This window comes from Coregonus lavaretus (genome assembly GCF_964263955.1).
Source record: "Coregonus lavaretus genome assembly, contig: HAP1_SCAFFOLD_9100, whole genome shotgun sequence".
Lineage (NCBI taxonomy): Eukaryota > Metazoa > Chordata > Actinopteri > Salmoniformes > Salmonidae > Coregonus > Coregonus lavaretus.
In genome coordinates this window covers 1-17146 of record NW_028164279.1, presented here as the reverse complement: position 1 = coordinate 17146, position 17146 = coordinate 1, and the positions used below count along the sequence as shown (strand labels likewise).

General features: G+C 48.4%; 1 protein-coding gene across 1 annotated transcript; it reads left to right on the top strand.

Annotated features, from left to right (window-relative positions):
- Positions 1-2719: 2719 nt before the first annotated feature.
- On the top strand, positions 2720-16356 carry LOC311117251 (ras GTPase-activating protein 3-like; the record flags this gene model as incomplete). The annotated part of the gene is made up of 3 exons (XM_084192222.1): positions 2720-2868; positions 15863-15977; positions 16282-16356. Coding segments are annotated over 3 exons (339 nt in total), but the record flags the coding sequence as incomplete, so codon positions are not given.
- Between the last annotated feature and the right edge of the window lie 790 nt (positions 16357-17146).

Sequence of the window (17146 nt, the reverse complement as noted above, 5' to 3'; positions counted from 1 at the left end):
GGGAGGATACTGTAGATACCTCCACTAACATAAAGGTGAGGAGGGATACTGTAGATACCTCCACTAACATAAAGGTGAGGGAGGGGGGGGATACTGTAGATACCTCCACTAACATAAAGGTGAGGGGAGGATACTGTAGATACTACCTCACTAACATAAAGGTGAGTGGGAGGATACTGTAGATACCTCCACTAACATAAAGGTGAGGGAGGATACTGTAGATACCTCCACTAACATAAAGGTGAGGGGAGGGGGGGATACTGTAGATACCTCCACTAACATAAAGGTGAGGGGGGATACTGTAGATACCTCCACTAACATAAAGGTGAGGGGAGGGATACTGTAGATACCTCCACTAACATAAAGGTGAGGGAGGAGGATACTGTAGATACCTCCACTAACATAAAGGTGAGGGGGAGGATACTGTAGATACCTCCACTAACATAAAGGTGAGGGGAGGGATACTGTAGATACCTCCACTAACATAAAGGTGAGGGAGGGATACTGTAGATACCTCCACTAACATAAAGGTGAGGGGAGGGATACTGTAGATACCTCCACTAACATAAAGGTGAGGGGAGGATACTGTAGATACCTCCACTAACATAAAGGTGAGGGGAGGATACTGTAGATACCTCCACTAACATAAAGGTGAGGGGAGGATACTGTAGATACCTCCACTAACATAAAGGTGAGGGGAGGATACTGTAGATACCTCCACTAACATAAAGGTGAGGGGAGGATACTGTAGATACCTCCACTAACATAAAGGTGAGGGGAGGATACTGTAGATACCTCCACTAACATAAAGGTGAGGGGAGGATACTGTAGATACCTCCACTAACATAAAGGTGAGGGGAGGATACTGTAGATACCTCCACTAACATAAAGGTGAGGGGAGGATACTGTAGATACCTCCACTAACATAAAGGTGAGGGGAGGATACTGTAGATACCTCCACTAACATAAAGGTGGAGGGAGGATACTGTAGATACCTCCACTAACATAAAGGTGAGGGGAGGATACTGTAGATACCTCCACTAACATAAAGGTGAGGGGAGGATACTGTAGATACCTCCACTAACATAAAGGTGAGGGGAGGATACTGTAGATACCTCCACTAACATAAAGGTGAGGGGAGGATACTGTAGATACCTCCACTAACATAAAGGTGAGGGGAGGATACTGTAGATACCTCCACTAACATAAAGGTGAGGGGAGGATACTGTAGATACCTCCACTAACATAAAGGTGAGGGGAGGATACTGTAGATACCTCCACTAACATAAAGGTGAGGGGAGGATACTGTAGATACCTCCACTAACATAAAGGTGAGGGGAGGATACTGTAGATACCTCCACTAACATAAAGGTGAGGGGAGGATACTGTAGATACCTCCACTAACATAAAGGTGAGGGGAGGATACTGTAGATACCTCCACTAACATAAAGGTGAGGGGAGGATACTGTAGATACCTCCACTAACATAAAGGTGAGGGGAGGATACTGTAGATACCTCCACTAACATAAAGGTGAGGGGAGGATACTGTAGATACCTCCACTAACATAAAGGTGAGGGGAGGATACTGTAGATACCTCCACTAACATAAAGGTGAGGGGAGGATACTGTAGATACCTCCACTAACATAAAGGTGAGGGGAGGATACTGTAGATACCTCCACTAACATAAAGGTGAGGGGGGGATACTGTAGATACCTCCACTAACATAAAGGTGAGGGGAGGATACTGTAGATACCTCCACTAACATAAAGGTGAGGAGAGGATACTGTAGATACCTCCACTAACATAAAGGTGAGGGGAGGATACTGTAGATACCTCCACTAACATAAAGGTGAGGGGAGGATACTGTAGATACCTCCACTAACATAAAGGTGAGGGGAGGGATACTGTAGATACCTCCACTAACATAAAGGTGAGGGAGGGATACTGTAGATACCTCCACTAACATAAAGGTGAGGGGAGGATACTGTAGATACCTCCACTAACATAAAGGTGAGGAGGGAGGATACTGTAGATACCTCCACTAACATAAAGGTGAGGGGAGGATACTGTAGATACCTCCACTAACATAAAGGTGAGGGGAGGATACTGTAGATACCTCCACTAACATAAAGGTGAGGAGGGGAGGATACTGTAGATACCTCCACTAACATAAAGGGGAGGGGAGGATACTGTAGATACCTCCACTAACATAAAGGTGAGGGGAGGGATACTGTAGATACCTCCACTAACATAAAGGTGAGGGGAGGATACTGTAGATACCTCCACTAACATAAAGGTGAGGGGAGGATACTGTAGATACCTCCACTAACATAAAGGTGAGGGGAGGATACTGTAGATACCTCCACTAACATAAAGGTGAGGGGAGGGATACTGTAGATACCTCCACTAACATAAAGGTGAGGGGAGGATACTGTAGATACCTCCACTAACATAAAGGTGAGGAGGGATACTGTAGATACCTCCACTAACATAAAGGTGAGGGGAGGATACTGTAGATACCTCCACTAACATAAAGGTAAGGGGAGGATACTGTAGATACCTCCACTAACATAAAGGTGAGGGGAGGATACTGTAGATACCTCCACTAACATAAAGGTGAGGGGAGGGATACTGTAGATACCTCCACTAACATAAAGGTGAGGGGAGGATACTGTAGGTACTTTGTGTGTGACGCGTGTATCCCTCTTCCCTCCCAGCCCGTGTCGGCATCTGCGGCCCATATCCTAGGGGAGGTCTGCAGGGAGAAACAGGAAGCAGCTATCCCATTGGTCCGTCTGTTCCTTCACTATGGAAACATCCTGCCTTTCCTCAGTGCCATCGCCCACGCAGAGGTCAACCGCACACAGTAAGAACACACACACACACACAGAGGTCAACCGCACACAGTAAGAACACACACACACACAGAGGTCAACCGCACACAGTAAGAACACACACACACACAGAGGTCAACCGCACACAGTAAGAACACACACACACACAGAGGTCAACCGCACACACTCTTAGAAAAAAAAGAGTTCCAAAAGGGTTATTCAACTGTCCCCATAGGAGAACCCTTTTTGATTCCAGGTAGAACCCTTTTGGGTTCCATGTAGAACCCTCTGTGGAAATGGTTCTACATAGAACCCCAAAAGGTTCTACCAGGAACCAAAAAGGGTTCTCCTATGGGGACAGTTGAATAACCCTTTTAGGTTCTAGTGCACACTAAAATAGACACACACACACACACACACACACACAGGTCAACCGCATACAGTTAGCATCCACGACTGAGCATCATCACAGTACAGACCACCAACCTAGACTCACAGAACAGACCACCAACCTAGACTCACAGAACAGACCACCAACCTAGGCTCACAGAACAGACCACCAACCTAGACTCACAGAACAGACCACCAACCTAGACTCACAGTACAGACCACCAACCTAGACTCACAGTACAGACCACCAACCTAGACTCACAGAACAGACCACCAACCTAGACTCACAGAACAGACCACCAACCTAGACTCACAGTACAGACCACCAACCTAGACTCACAGAACAGACCACCAACCTAGACTCACAGAACAGACCACCAACCTAGGCTCACAGAACAGACCACCAACCTAGACTCACAGAACAGACCACCAACCTAGACTCACAGTACAGACCACCAACCTAGACTCACAGTACAGACCACCAACCTAGACTCACAGTACAGACCACCAACCTAGGCTCACAGTACAGACCACCAACCTAGGCTCACAGTACAGACCACCAACCTAGACTCACAGTACAGACCACCAACCTAGACTCACAGTACAGACCACCAACCTAGACTCACAGAACAGACCACCAGCCTAGACTCACAGAACAGACCACCAACCTAGGCTCACAGTACAGACCACCAACCTAGACTCACAGTACTGACCACCAACCTAGACTCACAGAACAGACCACCAACCTAGACTCACAGTACTGACCACCATCACAGTACTGAACACCAACCTAGACTCACAGAACAGACCACCAACCTAGACTCACAGAACAGACCACCAACCTAGACTCACAGAACAGACTACCAAACTAGGCTCACAGTACAGACCACCAACCTAGACTCACAGTACAGACCACCAACCTAGACTCACAGAACAGACTACCAAACTAGGCTCACAGTACAGACCACCAACCTAGACTCACAGTACAGACCACCAACCTAGACGCACAGTACTGACCACCATCACAGTACAGACCACCAACCTAGACTCACAGAACAGACTACCAAACTAGGCTCACAGTACAGACCACCAACCTAGACTCACAGAACAGACCACCAACCTAGACTCACAGAACAGACCACCAACCTAGACTCACAGAACAGACTACCAAACTAGGCTCACAGTACAGACCACCAACCTATACGCACAGTACTGACCACCATCACAGTACTGACCACCAACCTAGACTCACAGTACTGACCACCATCACAGTACTGACCACCATCACAGTACTGACCACCATCACAGTACTGACCACCAACCTAGACTCACAGCACCCACCATGTCTCCCAGTGTCTTCTAGTTTAGACAGATCTGGGGTTAAGAGGGGTGTTTTTTCTCGTTTCTGAATTCACTCTCTGGCCTACAAGGGTTCAGCATGGACAGGCCAGAGAAAAGGCTTGGTCTGGGAGAGAGGATGTTGTTTAGTCTGGTTGGTCTGGGAGAGAGGATGATGTTTAGTCTAGTTGGTCTGGGAGAGAGGATGTTGTTTAGTCTGGTTGGTCTGGGAGAGAGGATGTTGTTTAGTCTGGTTGGTCTGGGAGAGAGGATGTTGTTTAGTCTAGTTGGTCTGGGAGAGAGGATGTTGTTTAGTCTGGTTGGTCTGGGAGAGAGGATGATGTTTAGTGTAGTTGGTCTGGGAGAGAGGATGTTGTTTAGTCTGGTTGGTCTGGGAGAGAGGATGTTGTTTAGTCTGGTTGGTCTGGGAGAGAGGATGTTGTTTAGTCTGGTTGGTCTGGGAGAGAGGATGTTGTTTAGTCTAGTTGGTCTGGGAGAGAGGATGTTGTTTAGTCTAGTTGGTCTGGGAGAGAGGATGTTGTTTAGTCTGGTTGGTCTGGGAGAGAGGATGTTGTTTAGTCTGGTTGGTCTGGGAGAGAGGATGTTGTTTAGTCTAGTTGGTCTGGGAGAGAGGATGTTGTTTAGTCTAGTTGGTCTGGGAGAGAGGATGTTGTTTAGTCTGGTTGGTCTGGGAGAGAGGATGTTGTTTAGTCTGGTTGGTCTGGGAGAGAGGATGTTGTTTAGTCTGGTTGGTCTGGAAGAGAGGATGTTGTTTAGTCTAGTTGGTCTGGGAGAGAGGATGTTGTTTAGTCTAGTTGGTCTGGAGAGAGGATGTTGTTTAGTCTAGTTGGTCTGGGAGAGAGGATGTTGTTTAGTCTGGTTGGTCTGGGAGAGAGGATGTTGTTTAGTCTAGTTGGTCTGGGAGAGAGGATGTTGTTTAGTCTGGTTGGTCTGGGAGAGAGGATGTTGTTTAGTCTGGTGGTCCTGTGGTCTGGGAGAGAGGATGTTGTTTAGTCTGGTTGGTCTGGGAGAGAGGATGTTGTTTAGTCTAGTTGGTCTGGGAGAGAGGATGTTGTTTAGTCTGGTTGGTCTGGGAGAGAGGATGTTGTTTAGTCTAGTTGGTCTGGGAGAGAGGATGTTGTTTAGTCTGGTTGGTCTGGGAGAGAGGATGTTGTTTAGTCTAGTTGGTCTGGAGAGAGGATGTTGTTTAGTCTGGTTGGTCTGGAGAGAGGATGTTGTTTAGTCTGGTTGGTCTGGGAGAGAGGATGTTGTTTAGTCTAGTTGGTCTGGGAGAGAGGATGTTGTTTAGTCTAGTTGGTCTGGAGAGAGAGGATGTTGTTTAGTCTGGTTGGTCTGGGAGAGAGGATGTTGTTTAGTCTGGTTGGTCTGGGAGAGAGGATGTTGTTTAGTCTGGTTGGTCTGGAGAGAGGATGTTGTATAGTCTAGTTGGTCTGGAGAGAGGATGTTGTTTAGTCTGGTTGGTCTGGGAGAGAGGATGTTGTTTAGTCTGGTTGGTCTGGGAGAGAGGATGTTGTTTAGTCTAGTTGGTCTGGGAGAGAGGATGTTGTTTAGTCTAGTTGGTCTGGGAGAGAGGATGTTGTTTAGTCTGGTTGGTCTGGGAGAGAGGATGTTGTTTAGTCTGGTTGGTCTGGGAGAGAGGATGTTGTTTAGTCTGGTGGTCCTGTGGTCTGGGAGAGAGGATGTTGTTTAGTCTGGTTGGTCTGGGAGAGAGGATGTTGTTTAGTCTGGTTGGTCTGGGAGAGAGGATGTTGTTTAGTCTGGTTGGTCTGGAGAGAGGATGTTGTTTAGTCTAGTTGGTCTGGGAGAGAGGATGTTGTTTAGTCTAGTTGGTCTGGGAGAGAGGATGTTGTTTAGTCTGGTTGGTATGTGAGAGAGGATGTTGTTTAGTCTAGTTGGTCTGGGAGAGAGGATGTTGTTTAGTCTGGTTGGTCTGGGAGAGAGGATGTTGTTTAGTCTGGTTGGTCTGGGAGAGAGGATGTTGTTTAGTCTGGTGGTCCTGTGGTCTGGGAGAGAGGATGTTGTTTAGTCTAGTTGGTCTGGGAGAGAGGATGTTGTTTAGTCTGGTTGGTCTGGGAGAGAGGATGTTGTTTAGTCTGGTTGGTCTGGGAGAGAGGATGTTGTTTAGTCTGGTTGGTCTGGAGAGAGGATGTTGTTTAGTCTGGTTGGTCTGGGAGAGAGGATGTTGTTTAGTCTGGTTGGTCTGGGAGAGAGGATGTTGTTTAGTCTGGTGGTCCTGTGGTCTGGGAGAGAGGATGTTGTTTAGTCTAGTTGGTCTGGGAGAGAGGATGTTGTTTAGTCTAGTTGGTCTGGAGAGAGGATGTTGTTTAGTCTAGTTGGTCTGGGAGAGAGGATGTTGTTTAGTCTAGTTGGTCTGGGAGAGAGGATGTTGTTTAGTCTAGTTGGTCTGGGAGAGAGGATGTTGTTTAGTCTAGTTGGTCTGGGAGAGAGGATGTTGTTTAGTCTAGTTGGTCTGGGAGAGAGGATGTTGTTTAGTCTAGTTGGTCTGGGAGAGAGGATGTTGTTTAGTCTGGTTGGTCTGGGAGAGAGGATGTTGTTTAGTCTAGTTGGTCTGGGAGAGAGGATGTTGTTTAGTCTAGTTGGTCTGGGAGAGAGGATGTTGTTTAGTCTAGTTGGTCTGGAGAGAGAGGATGTTGTTTAGTCTGGTTGGTCTGGGAGAGAGGATGTTGTTTAGTCTGGTTGGTCTGGGAGAGAGGATGTTGTTTAGTCTGGTTGGTCTGGAGAGAGGATGTTGTATAGTCTAGTTGGTCTGGAGAGAGGATGTTGTTTAGTCTGGTTGGTCTGGGAGAGAGGATGTTGTTTAGTCTGGTTGGTCTGGGAGAGAGGATGTTGTTTAGTCTAGTTGGTCTGGGAGAGAGGATGTTGTTTAGTCTAGTTGGTCTGGGAGAGAGGATGTTGTTTAGTCTGGTTGGTCTGGGAGAGAGGATGTTGTTTAGTCTGGTTGGTCTGGGAGAGAGGATGTTGTTTAGTCTGGTGGTCCTGTGGTCTGGGAGAGAGGATGTTGTTTAGTCTGGTTGGTCTGGGAGAGAGGATGTTGTTTAGTCTGGTTGGTCTGGGAGAGAGGATGTTGTTTAGTCTGGTTGGTCTGGAGAGAGGATGTTGTTTAGTCTAGTTGGTCTGGGAGAGAGGATGTTGTTTAGTCTAGTTGGTCTGGGAGAGAGGATGTTGTTTAGTCTGGTTGGTATGTGAGAGAGGATGTTGTTTAGTCTAGTTGGTCTGGGAGAGAGGATGTTGTTTAGTCTGGTTGGTCTGGGAGAGAGGATGTTGTTTAGTCTGGTTGGTCTGGGAGAGAGGATGTTGTTTAGTCTGGGGGTCCTGTGGTCTGGGAGAGAGGATGTTGTTTAGTCTAGTTGGTCTGGGAGAGAGGATGTTGTTTAGTCTGGTTGGTCTGGGAGAGAGGATGTTGTTTAGTCTGGTTGGTCTGGGAGAGAGGATGTTGTTTAGTCTGGTTGGTCTGGAGAGAGGATGTTGTTTAGTCTGGTTGGTCTGGGAGAGAGGATGTTGTTTAGTCTGGTTGGTCTGGGAGAGAGGATGTTGTTTAGTCTGGTGGTCCTGTGGTCTGGGAGAGAGGATGTTGTTTAGTCTAGTTGGTCTGGGAGAGAGGATGTTGTTTAGTCTAGTTGGTCTGGAGAGAGGATGTTGTTTAGTCTAGTTGGTCTGGGAGAGAGGATGTTGTTTAGTCTAGTTGGTCTGGGAGAGAGGATGTTGTTTAGTCTAGTTGGTCTGGGAGAGAGGATGTTGTTTAGTCTAGTTGGTCTGGGAGAGAGGATGTTGTTTAGTCTGGTTGGTCTGGAGAGAGGATGTTGTTTAGTCTAGTTGGTCTGGGAGAGAGGATGTTGTTTAGTCTGGTTGGTCTGGAGAGAGGATGTTGTATAGTCTAGTTGGTCTGGAGAGAGGATGTTGTTTAGTCTGGTTGGTCTGGGAGAGAGGATGTTGTTTAGTCTGGTTGGTCTGGGAGAGAGGATGTTGTTTAGTCTAGTTGGTCTGGGAGAGAGGATGTTGTTTAGTCTAGTTGGTCTGGGAGAGAGGATGTTGTTTAGTCTGGTTGGTCTGGGAGAGAGGATGTTGTTTAGTCTGGTTGGTCTGGGAGAGAGGATGTTGTTTAGTCTGGTGGTCCTGTGGTCTGGGAGAGAGGATGTTGTTTAGTCTGGTTGGTCTGGGAGAGAGGATGTTGTTTAGTCTGGTTGGTCTGGGAGAGAGGATGTTGTTTAGTCTGGTTGGTCTGGAGAGAGGATGTTGTTTAGTCTAGTTGGTCTGGGAGAGAGGATGTTGTTTAGTCTAGTTGGTCTGGGAGAGAGGATGTTGTTTAGTCTGGTTGGTATGTGAGAGAGGATGTTGTTTAGTCTAGTTGGTCTGGGAGAGAGGATGTTGTTTAGTCTGGTTGGTCTGGGAGAGAGGATGTTGTTTAGTCTGGTTGGTCTGGGAGAGAGGATGTTGTTTAGTCTGGTGGTCCTGTGGTCTGGGAGAGAGGATGTTGTTTAGTCTAGTTGGTCTGGGAGAGAGGATGTTGTTTAGTCTGGTTGGTCTGGGAGAGAGGATGTTGTTTAGTCTGGTTGGTCTGGGAGAGAGGATGTTGTTTAGTCTGGTTGGTCTGGAGAGAGGATGTTGTTTAGTCTGGTTGGTCTGGGAGAGAGGATGTTGTTTAGTCTGGTTGGTCTGGGAGAGAGGATGTTGTTTAGTCTGGTGGTCCTGTGGTCTGGGAGAGAGGATGTTGTTTAGTCTAGTTGGTCTGGGAGAGAGGATGTTGTTTAGTCTAGTTGGTCTGGAGAGAGGATGTTGTTTAGTCTAGTTGGTCTGGGAGAGAGGATGTTGTTTAGTCTAGTTGGTCTGGGAGAGAGGATGTTGTTTAGTCTAGTTGGTCTGGGAGAGAGGATGTTGTTTAGTCTAGTTGGTCTGGGAGAGAGGATGTTGTTTAGTCTGGTTGGTCTGGGAGAGAGGATGTTGTTTAGTCTAGTTGGTCTGGGAGAGAGGATGTTGTTTAGTCTAGTTGGTCTGGGAGAGAGGATGTTGTTTAGTCTAGTTTGTCAGGGAGAGAGGATGTTGTTTAGTCTGGTGGTCCTGTGGTCTGGGAGAGAGGATGTTGTTTAGTCTGGTTGGTCTGAGAGAGAGGATGTTGTTTAGTCTGGTTGGTCTGGGAGAGAGGATGTTGTTTAGTCTAGTTGTTCTGGGAGAGAGGATGTTGTTTAGTCTGGTTGGTCTGGAGAGAGGATGTTGTTTAGTCTAGTTGGTCTGGGAGAGAGGATGTTGTTTAGTCTAGTTGGTCTGGGAGAGAGGATGTTGTTTAGTCTAGTTGGTCTGGGAGAGAGGATGTTGTTTAGTCTGGTTGGTCTGAGAGAGAGGATGTTGTTTAGTCTGGTGGTCCTGTGGTCTGGGAGAGAGGATGTTGTTTAGTCTGGTTGGTCTGAGAGAGAGGATGTTGTTTAGTCTGGTTGGTCTGGGAGAGAGGATGTTGTTTAGTCTGGTTGGTCTGGAGAGAGGATGTTGTTTAGTCTGGTGGTCCTGTGGTCTGGGAGAGAGGATGTTGTTTAGTCTAGTTGGTCTGGGAGAGAGGATGTTGTTTAGTCTAGTTGGTCTGGGAGAGAGGATGTTGTTTAGTCTGGTTGGTCTGGGAGAGAGGATGTTGTTTAGTCTAGGTGGTCTGGGAGAGAGGATGTTGTTTAGTCTAGTTGGTCTGGGAGAGAGGATGTTGTTTAGTCTGGTTGGTCTGGGAGAGAGGATGTTGTTTAGTCTGGTTGGTCTGGGAGAGAGGATGTTGTTTAGTCTGGTTGGTCTGGGAGAGAGGATGTTGTTTAGTCTAGTTGGTCTGGGAGAGAGGATGTTGTTTAGTCTGGTTGGTCTGGGAGAGAGGATGTTGTTTAGTCTGGTTGGTCTGGAGAGAGAGGATGTTGTTTAGTCTGGTTGGTCTGGAGAGAGGATGTTGTTTAGTCTAGTTGGTCTGGGAGAGAGGATGTTGTTTAGTCTGGTTGGTCTGGAGAGAGGATGTTGTTTAGTCTAGTTGGTCTGGGAGAGAGGATGTTGTTTAGTCTGGTTGGTCTGGGAGAGAGGATGTTGTTTAGTCTAGTTGGTCTGGGAGAGAGGATGTTGTTTAGTCTAGTTGGTCTGGGAGAGAGGATGTTGTTTAGTCTAGTTGGTCTGGGAGAGAGGATGTTGTTTAGTCTGGTTGGTCTGGGAGAGAGGATGTTGTTTAGTCTGGTTGGTCTGGGAGAGAGGGTGTTGTTTAGTCTGGTTGGTCTGGGAGAGAGGATGTTGTTTAGTCTAGTTGGTCTGGGAGAGAGGATGTTGTTTAGTCTGGTTGGTCTGGGAGAGAGGATGTTGTTTAGTGTGGTTGGTCTGGGAGAGAGGATGTTGTTTAGTCTGGTTGGTCTGGGAGAGAGGATGTTGTTTAGTCTGGTTGGTCTGGAGAGAGGATGTTGTTTAGTCTAGTTGGTCTGGGAGAGAGGATGTTGTTTAGTCTAGTTGGTCTGGGAGAGAGGATGTTGTTTAGTCTGGTTGGTCTGGGAGAGAGGATGTTGTTTAGTCTGGTTGGTCTGGGAGAGAGGATGTTGTTTAGTCTGGTGGTCCTGTGGTCTGGGAGAGAGGATGTTGTTTAGTCTGGTTGGTCTGGGAGAGAGGATGTTGTTTAGTCTGGTTGGTCTGGGAGAGAGGATGTTGTTTAGTCTGGTTGGTCTGGAGAGAGGATGTTGTTTAGTCTAGTTGGTCTGGGAGAGAGGATGTTGTTTAGTCTAGTTGGTCTGGGAGAGAGGATGTTGTTTAGTCTAGTTGGTCTGGGAGAGAGGATGTTGTTTAGTCTGGTTGGTCTGGGAGAGAGGATGTTGTTTAGTCTGGTTGGTCTGGGAGAGAGGATGTTGTTTAGTCTGGTTGGTCTGGGAGAGAGGATGTTGTTTAGTCTGGTTGGTCTGGGAGAGAGGATGTTGTTTAGTCTGGTGGTCCTGTGGTCTGGGAGAGAGGATGTTGTTTAGTCTAGTTGGTCTGGGAGAGAGGATGTTGTTTAGTCTAGTTGGTCTGTAGAGAGGATGTTGTTTAGTCTAGTTGGTCTGGGAGAGAGGATGTTGTTTAGTCTAGTTGGTCTGGGAGAGAGGATGTTGTTTAGTCTAGTTGGTCTGGGAGAGAGGATGTTGTTTAGTCTAGTTGGTCTGGGAGAGAGGATGTTGTTTAGTCTAGTTGGTCTGGGAGAGAGGATGTTGTTTAGTCTAGTTGGTCTGGGAGAGAGGATGTTGTTTAGTCTGGTTGGTCTGGGAGAGAGGATGTTGTTTAGTCTGGTTGGTCTGGAGAGAGAGGATGTTGTTTAGTCTGGTTGGTCTGGAGAGAGGATGTTGTTTAGTCTAGTTGGTCTGGGAGAGAGGATGTTGTTTAGTCTGGTTGGTCTGGAGAGAGGATGTTGTATAGTCTAGTTGGTCTGGAGAGAGGATGTTGTTTAGTCTGGTTGGTCTGGGAGAGAGGATGTTGTTTAGTCTGGTTGGTCTGGGAGAGAGGATGTTGTTTAGTCTAGTTGGTCTGGGAGAGAGGATGTTGTTTAGTCTAGTTGGTCTGGGAGAGAGGATGTTGTTTAGTCTGGTTGGTCTGGGAGAGAGGATGTTGTTTAGTCTGGTTGGTCTGGGAGAGAGGATGTTGTTTAGTCTGGTGGTCCTGTGGTCTGGGAGAGAGGATGTTGTTTAGTCTGGTTGGTCTGGGAGAGAGGATGTTGTTTAGTCTGGTTGGTCTGGGAGAGAGGATGTTGTTTAGTCTAGTTGGTCTGGGAGAGAGGATGTTGTTTAGTCTAGTTGGTCTGGGAGAGAGGATGTTGTTTAGTCTGGTTGGTATGTGAGAGAGGATGTTGTTTAGTCTAGTTGGTCTGGGAGAGAGGATGTTGTTTAGTCTAGTTGGTCTGGGAGAGAGGATGTTGTTTAGTCTGGTTGGTATGTGAGAGAGGATGTTGTTTAGTCTGGTTGGTCTGGGAGAGAGGATGTTGTTTAGTCTGGTGGTCCTGTGGTCTGGGAGAGAGGATGTTGTTTAGTCTAGTTGGTCTGGGAGAGAGGATGTTGTTTAGTCTGGTTGGTCTGGGAGAGAGGATGTTGTTTAGTCTGGTTGGTCTGGGAGAGAGGATGTTGTTTAGTCTGGTGGTCCTGTGGTCTGGGAGAGAGGATGTTGTTTAGTCTAGTTGGTCTGGGAGAGAGGATGTTGTTTAGTCTGGTTGGTCTGGGAGAGAGGATGTTGTTTAGTCTGGTTGGTCTGGGAGAGAGGATGTTGTTTAGTCTGGTTGGTCTGGAGAGAGGATGTTGTTTAGTCTGGTTGGTCTGGGAGAGAGGATGTTGTTTAGTCTGGTTGGTCTGGGAGAGAGGATGTTGTTTAGTCTGGTGGTCCTGTGGTCTGGGAGAGAGGATGTTGTTTAGTCTGGTTGGTCTGGGAGAGAGGATGTTGTTTAGTCTAGTTGGTCTGGGAGAGAGGATGTTGTTTAGTCTAGTTGGTCTGGGAGAGAGGATGTTGTTTAGTCTGGTTGGTCTGGGAGAGAGGATGTTGTTTAGTCTAGTTGGTCTGGGAGAGAGGATGTTGTTTAGTCTGGTTGGTCTGGGAGAGAGGATGTTGTTTAGTCTAGTTGGTCTGGGAGAGAGGATGTTGTTTAGTCTAGTTTGTCTGGGAGAGAGGATGTTGTTTAGTCTAGTTTGTCAGGGAGAGAGGATGTTGTTTAGTCTGGTGGTCCTGTGGTCTGGGAGAGAGGATGTTGTTTAGTCTGGTTGGTCTGAGAGAGAGGATGTTGTTTAGTCTGGTTGGTCTGGGAGAGAGGATGTTGTTTAGTCTAGTTGTTCTGGGAGAGAGGATGTTGTTTAGTCTGGTTGGTCTGGAGAGAGGATGTTGTTTAGTCTAGTTGGTCTGGGAGAGAGGATGTTGTTTAGTCTAGTTGGTCTGGGAGAGAGGATGTTGTTTAGTCTAGTTGGTCTGGGAGAGAGGATGTTGTTTAGTCTGGTTGGTCTGAGAGAGAGGATGTTGTTTAGTCTGGTTGGTCTGGGAGAGAGGATGTTGTTTAGTCTAGTTGGTCTGGGAGAGAGGATGTTGTTTAGTCTGGTTGGTCTGGGAGAGAGGATGTTGTTTAGTCTAGTTGGTCTGGGAGAGAGGATGTTGTTTAGTCTGGTTGGTCTGGGAGAGAGGATGTTGTTTAGTCTGGTTGGTCTGGAGAGAGGATGTTGTTTAGTCTAGTTGGTCTGGAGAGAGAGGATGTTGTTTAGTCTGGTGGTCCTGTGGTCTGGGAGAGAGGATGTTGTTTAGTCTGGTTGGTCTGGGAGAGAGGATGTTGTTTAGTCTGGTTGGTCTGGAGAGAGGATGTTGTTTAGTCTAGTTGGTCTGGAGAGAGGATGTTGTTTAGTCTAGTTGGTCTGGGAGAGAGGATGTCTAATTACAACATGTGCTCCCATCCAACCAGTTAATACTGTACTGTATGTCCCGGACTGGACTGGACTGGACTGGAAGCTCTTCTGCTGCCTCTATGTAACATATTAGAGGTATCAAATAACAAACAGACAAACCTTTGGGGCCCTTAATGCTGGATTGGCCCCATCTCAAGTTCTGTACCCCTTTCCTCCTTCCCTCTCTAGGGACCCTAACCCTCTCCTCCTTCCCTCTCTAGGGACCCTAACCCTCTCCTCCTTCCCTCTCTAGGGATCCTAACCCTCTCCTCCTTCCCTCTCTAGGGACCCTAACCCTCTCCTCCTTCCCTCTCTAGGGACCCTAACCCTCTCCTCCTTCCCTCTCTAGGGACCCTAACCCTCTCCTCCTTCCCTCTCTAGGGACCCTAACCCTCTCCTCCTTCCCTCTCTAGGGACCCTAACCCTCTCCTCCTTCCCACTGTAGGGATCCTAACCCTCTCCTCCTTCCCTCTCTAGGGACCCTAACCCTCTCCTCCTTCCCTCTGTAGGGATCCTAACCCTCTCCTCCTTCCCTCTCTAGGGACCCTAACCCTCTCCTCCTTCCCTCTCTAGGGACCCTAACCCTCTCCTCCTTCCCTCTCTAGGGACCCTAACCCTCTCCTCCTTCCCTCTCTAGGGATCCTAACCCTCTCCTCCTTCCCTCTCTAGGGACCCTAACCCTCTCCTCCTTCCCTCTCTAGGGACCCTAACCCTCTCCTCCTTCCCTCCCTAGGGACCCTAACCCTCTCCTCCTTCCCTCTCTAGGGACCCTAACCCTCTCCTCCTTCCCTCTCTAGGGACCCTAACCCTCTCCTCCTTCCCTCTCTAGGGACCCTAACCCTCTCCTCCTTCCCTCTCTAGGGATCCTAACCCTCTCCTCCTTCCCTCTCTAGGGACCCTAACCCTCTCCTCCTTCCTTCTCTAGGGACCCTAACCCTCTCCTCCTTCCCTCTCTAGGGACCCTAACCCTCTCCTCCTTCCCTCTCTAGGGACCCTAACCCTCTCCTCCTTCCCTCTCTAGGGATCCTAACCCTCTCCTCCTTCCCTCTCTAGGGACCCTAACCCTCTCCTCCTTCCCTCTCTAGGGACCCTAACCCTCTCCTTCCCTCTCTAGGGACCCTAACCCTCTCCTCCTTCCCTCTCTAGGGACCCTAACCCTCTCCTCCTTCCCTCTCTAGGGACCCTAACCCTCTCCTCCTTCCCTCTCTAGGGACCCCAACCCTCTCCTCCTTCCCTCTCTAGGGATCCTAACCCTCTCCTCCTTCCCTCTCTAGGGATCCTAACCCTCTCCTCCTTCCCTCTCTAGGGACCCTAACCCTCTCCTCCTTCCCTCTCTAGGGACCCTAACCCTCTCCTCCTTCCCTCTCTAGGGATCCTAACCCTCTCCTCCTTCCCTCTCTAGGGACCCTAACCCTCTCCTCCTTCCCTCTCTAGGGACCCTAACCCTCTCCTCCTTCCCTCTCTAGGGATCCTAACCCTCTCCTCCTTCCCTCTCTAGGGACCCTAACCCTCTCCTCCTTCCCTCTCTAGGGACCCTAACCCTCTCCTCCTTCCCTCTGTAGGGATCCTAACCCTCTCCTCCTTCCCTCTCTAGGGATCCTAACCCTCTCCTCCTTCCCTCTCTAGGGATCCTAACCCTCTCCTCCTTCCCTCTCTAGGGACCCTAACCCTCTCCCCCTTCCCTCTCTAGGGACCCTAACCCTCTCCTCCTTCCCTCTCTAGGGACCCTAACCCTCTCCTCCTTCCCTCTCTAGGGACCCTAACCCTCTCCTCCTTCCCTCTCTAGGGACCCTAACCCTCTCCTCCTTCCCTCTCTAGGGACCCTAACCCTCTCCTCCTTCCCTCTCTAGGGACCCTAACCCTCTCCTCCTTCCCTCTCTAGGGATCCTAACACCATCTTCAGAGGGAACTCTCTAACGTCTAAGTGCATCGATGAGACCATGAAGCTAGCTGGTAACCACTACCTCCAGGTCACCCTCAGATCCATAATAGATGAGGTACGTATCATCCATGTCTCTCTCTCTCTCTCTCTCTCTCTCTCTCTCTCTGTCTCTGTCTCTCTCTCTCTCTCTCTCTCTCTCTCTGTCTCTGTCTCTCTATCTCTCTCTCTCGCTCTCTCTCTCTCTGTCTCTCTCTCTCTCTGTCTCTCTCTCGCTCTGTCTCTCTCTCTCTCTCTCTCTCTCTCTGTCTCTCTCTCTCTCTCTCTCTGTCTCTCTCTCTCTCTCTCTCTCTCTTTCTCCATCCCCCTCTCTCTCAGTATAATGAGTATGTCTGTAACAGTGGTTATGTTGATGTCTCCAGATCTGTACGGACCACAAGCCCTGTGAGATCGACCCAGTCAAACTCAAAGAGTCAGAAAACCTAGAGACCAACAGGGTGAGTGGTGTGTGTGTGTGTGTGTGTAGCCTGTAGTAGTGGTGAGACCTAGCCCGGTTCCTATGGTTCTAACCCTATGGTTCTAAGCCTATGGTTCTGACCCTATGGTTCTGACCCTATGGTTCTGACCCTATGGTTCTAACCCTATGGTTCTAAACCTGTGGTTCTAACCCTATGGTTCTAACCCTATGGTTCTGACCCTATGGTTCTAAACCTGTGGTTCTAACCCTATGGTTCTAAGCCTATGGTTCTAACCCTGTGGTTCTGACCCTATGGTTCTAACCCTGTGGTTCGAAACCTATGGTTCTAACCCTGTGGTTCTGACCCTATGCCCTGTGGTTCTAACCCTATGTTTCTGACCCTATGGTTCTCACCCTGTGGTTCTAAACCTATGGTTCTAACCCTGTGGTTCTAACCCTGTGGTTCTAACCCTATGGTTCTGACCCTATGGTTCTAACCATGTGGTTCTAAACCTATGGTTCTAACCCTGTGGTTCTAACCCTGTGGTTCTAACCCTATGGTTCTGACCCTATGGTTCTAACCATGTGGTTCTAAACCTATGGTTCTAACCCTGTGGTTCTAACCCTATGGTTCTAACCCTGTGGTTCTGACCCTGTGGTTCTAACCCTGTGGTTCTGACCCTGTGGTTCTAACCCTGTGGTTCTAACCCTGTGGTTCTAACCCTATGGTTCTGACCCTGTGGTTCTAACCATGTGGTTCTAAACCTATGGTTCTAACCCTGTGGTTCTAACCCTATGGTTCTAACCCTGTGGTTCTAACCATGTGGTTC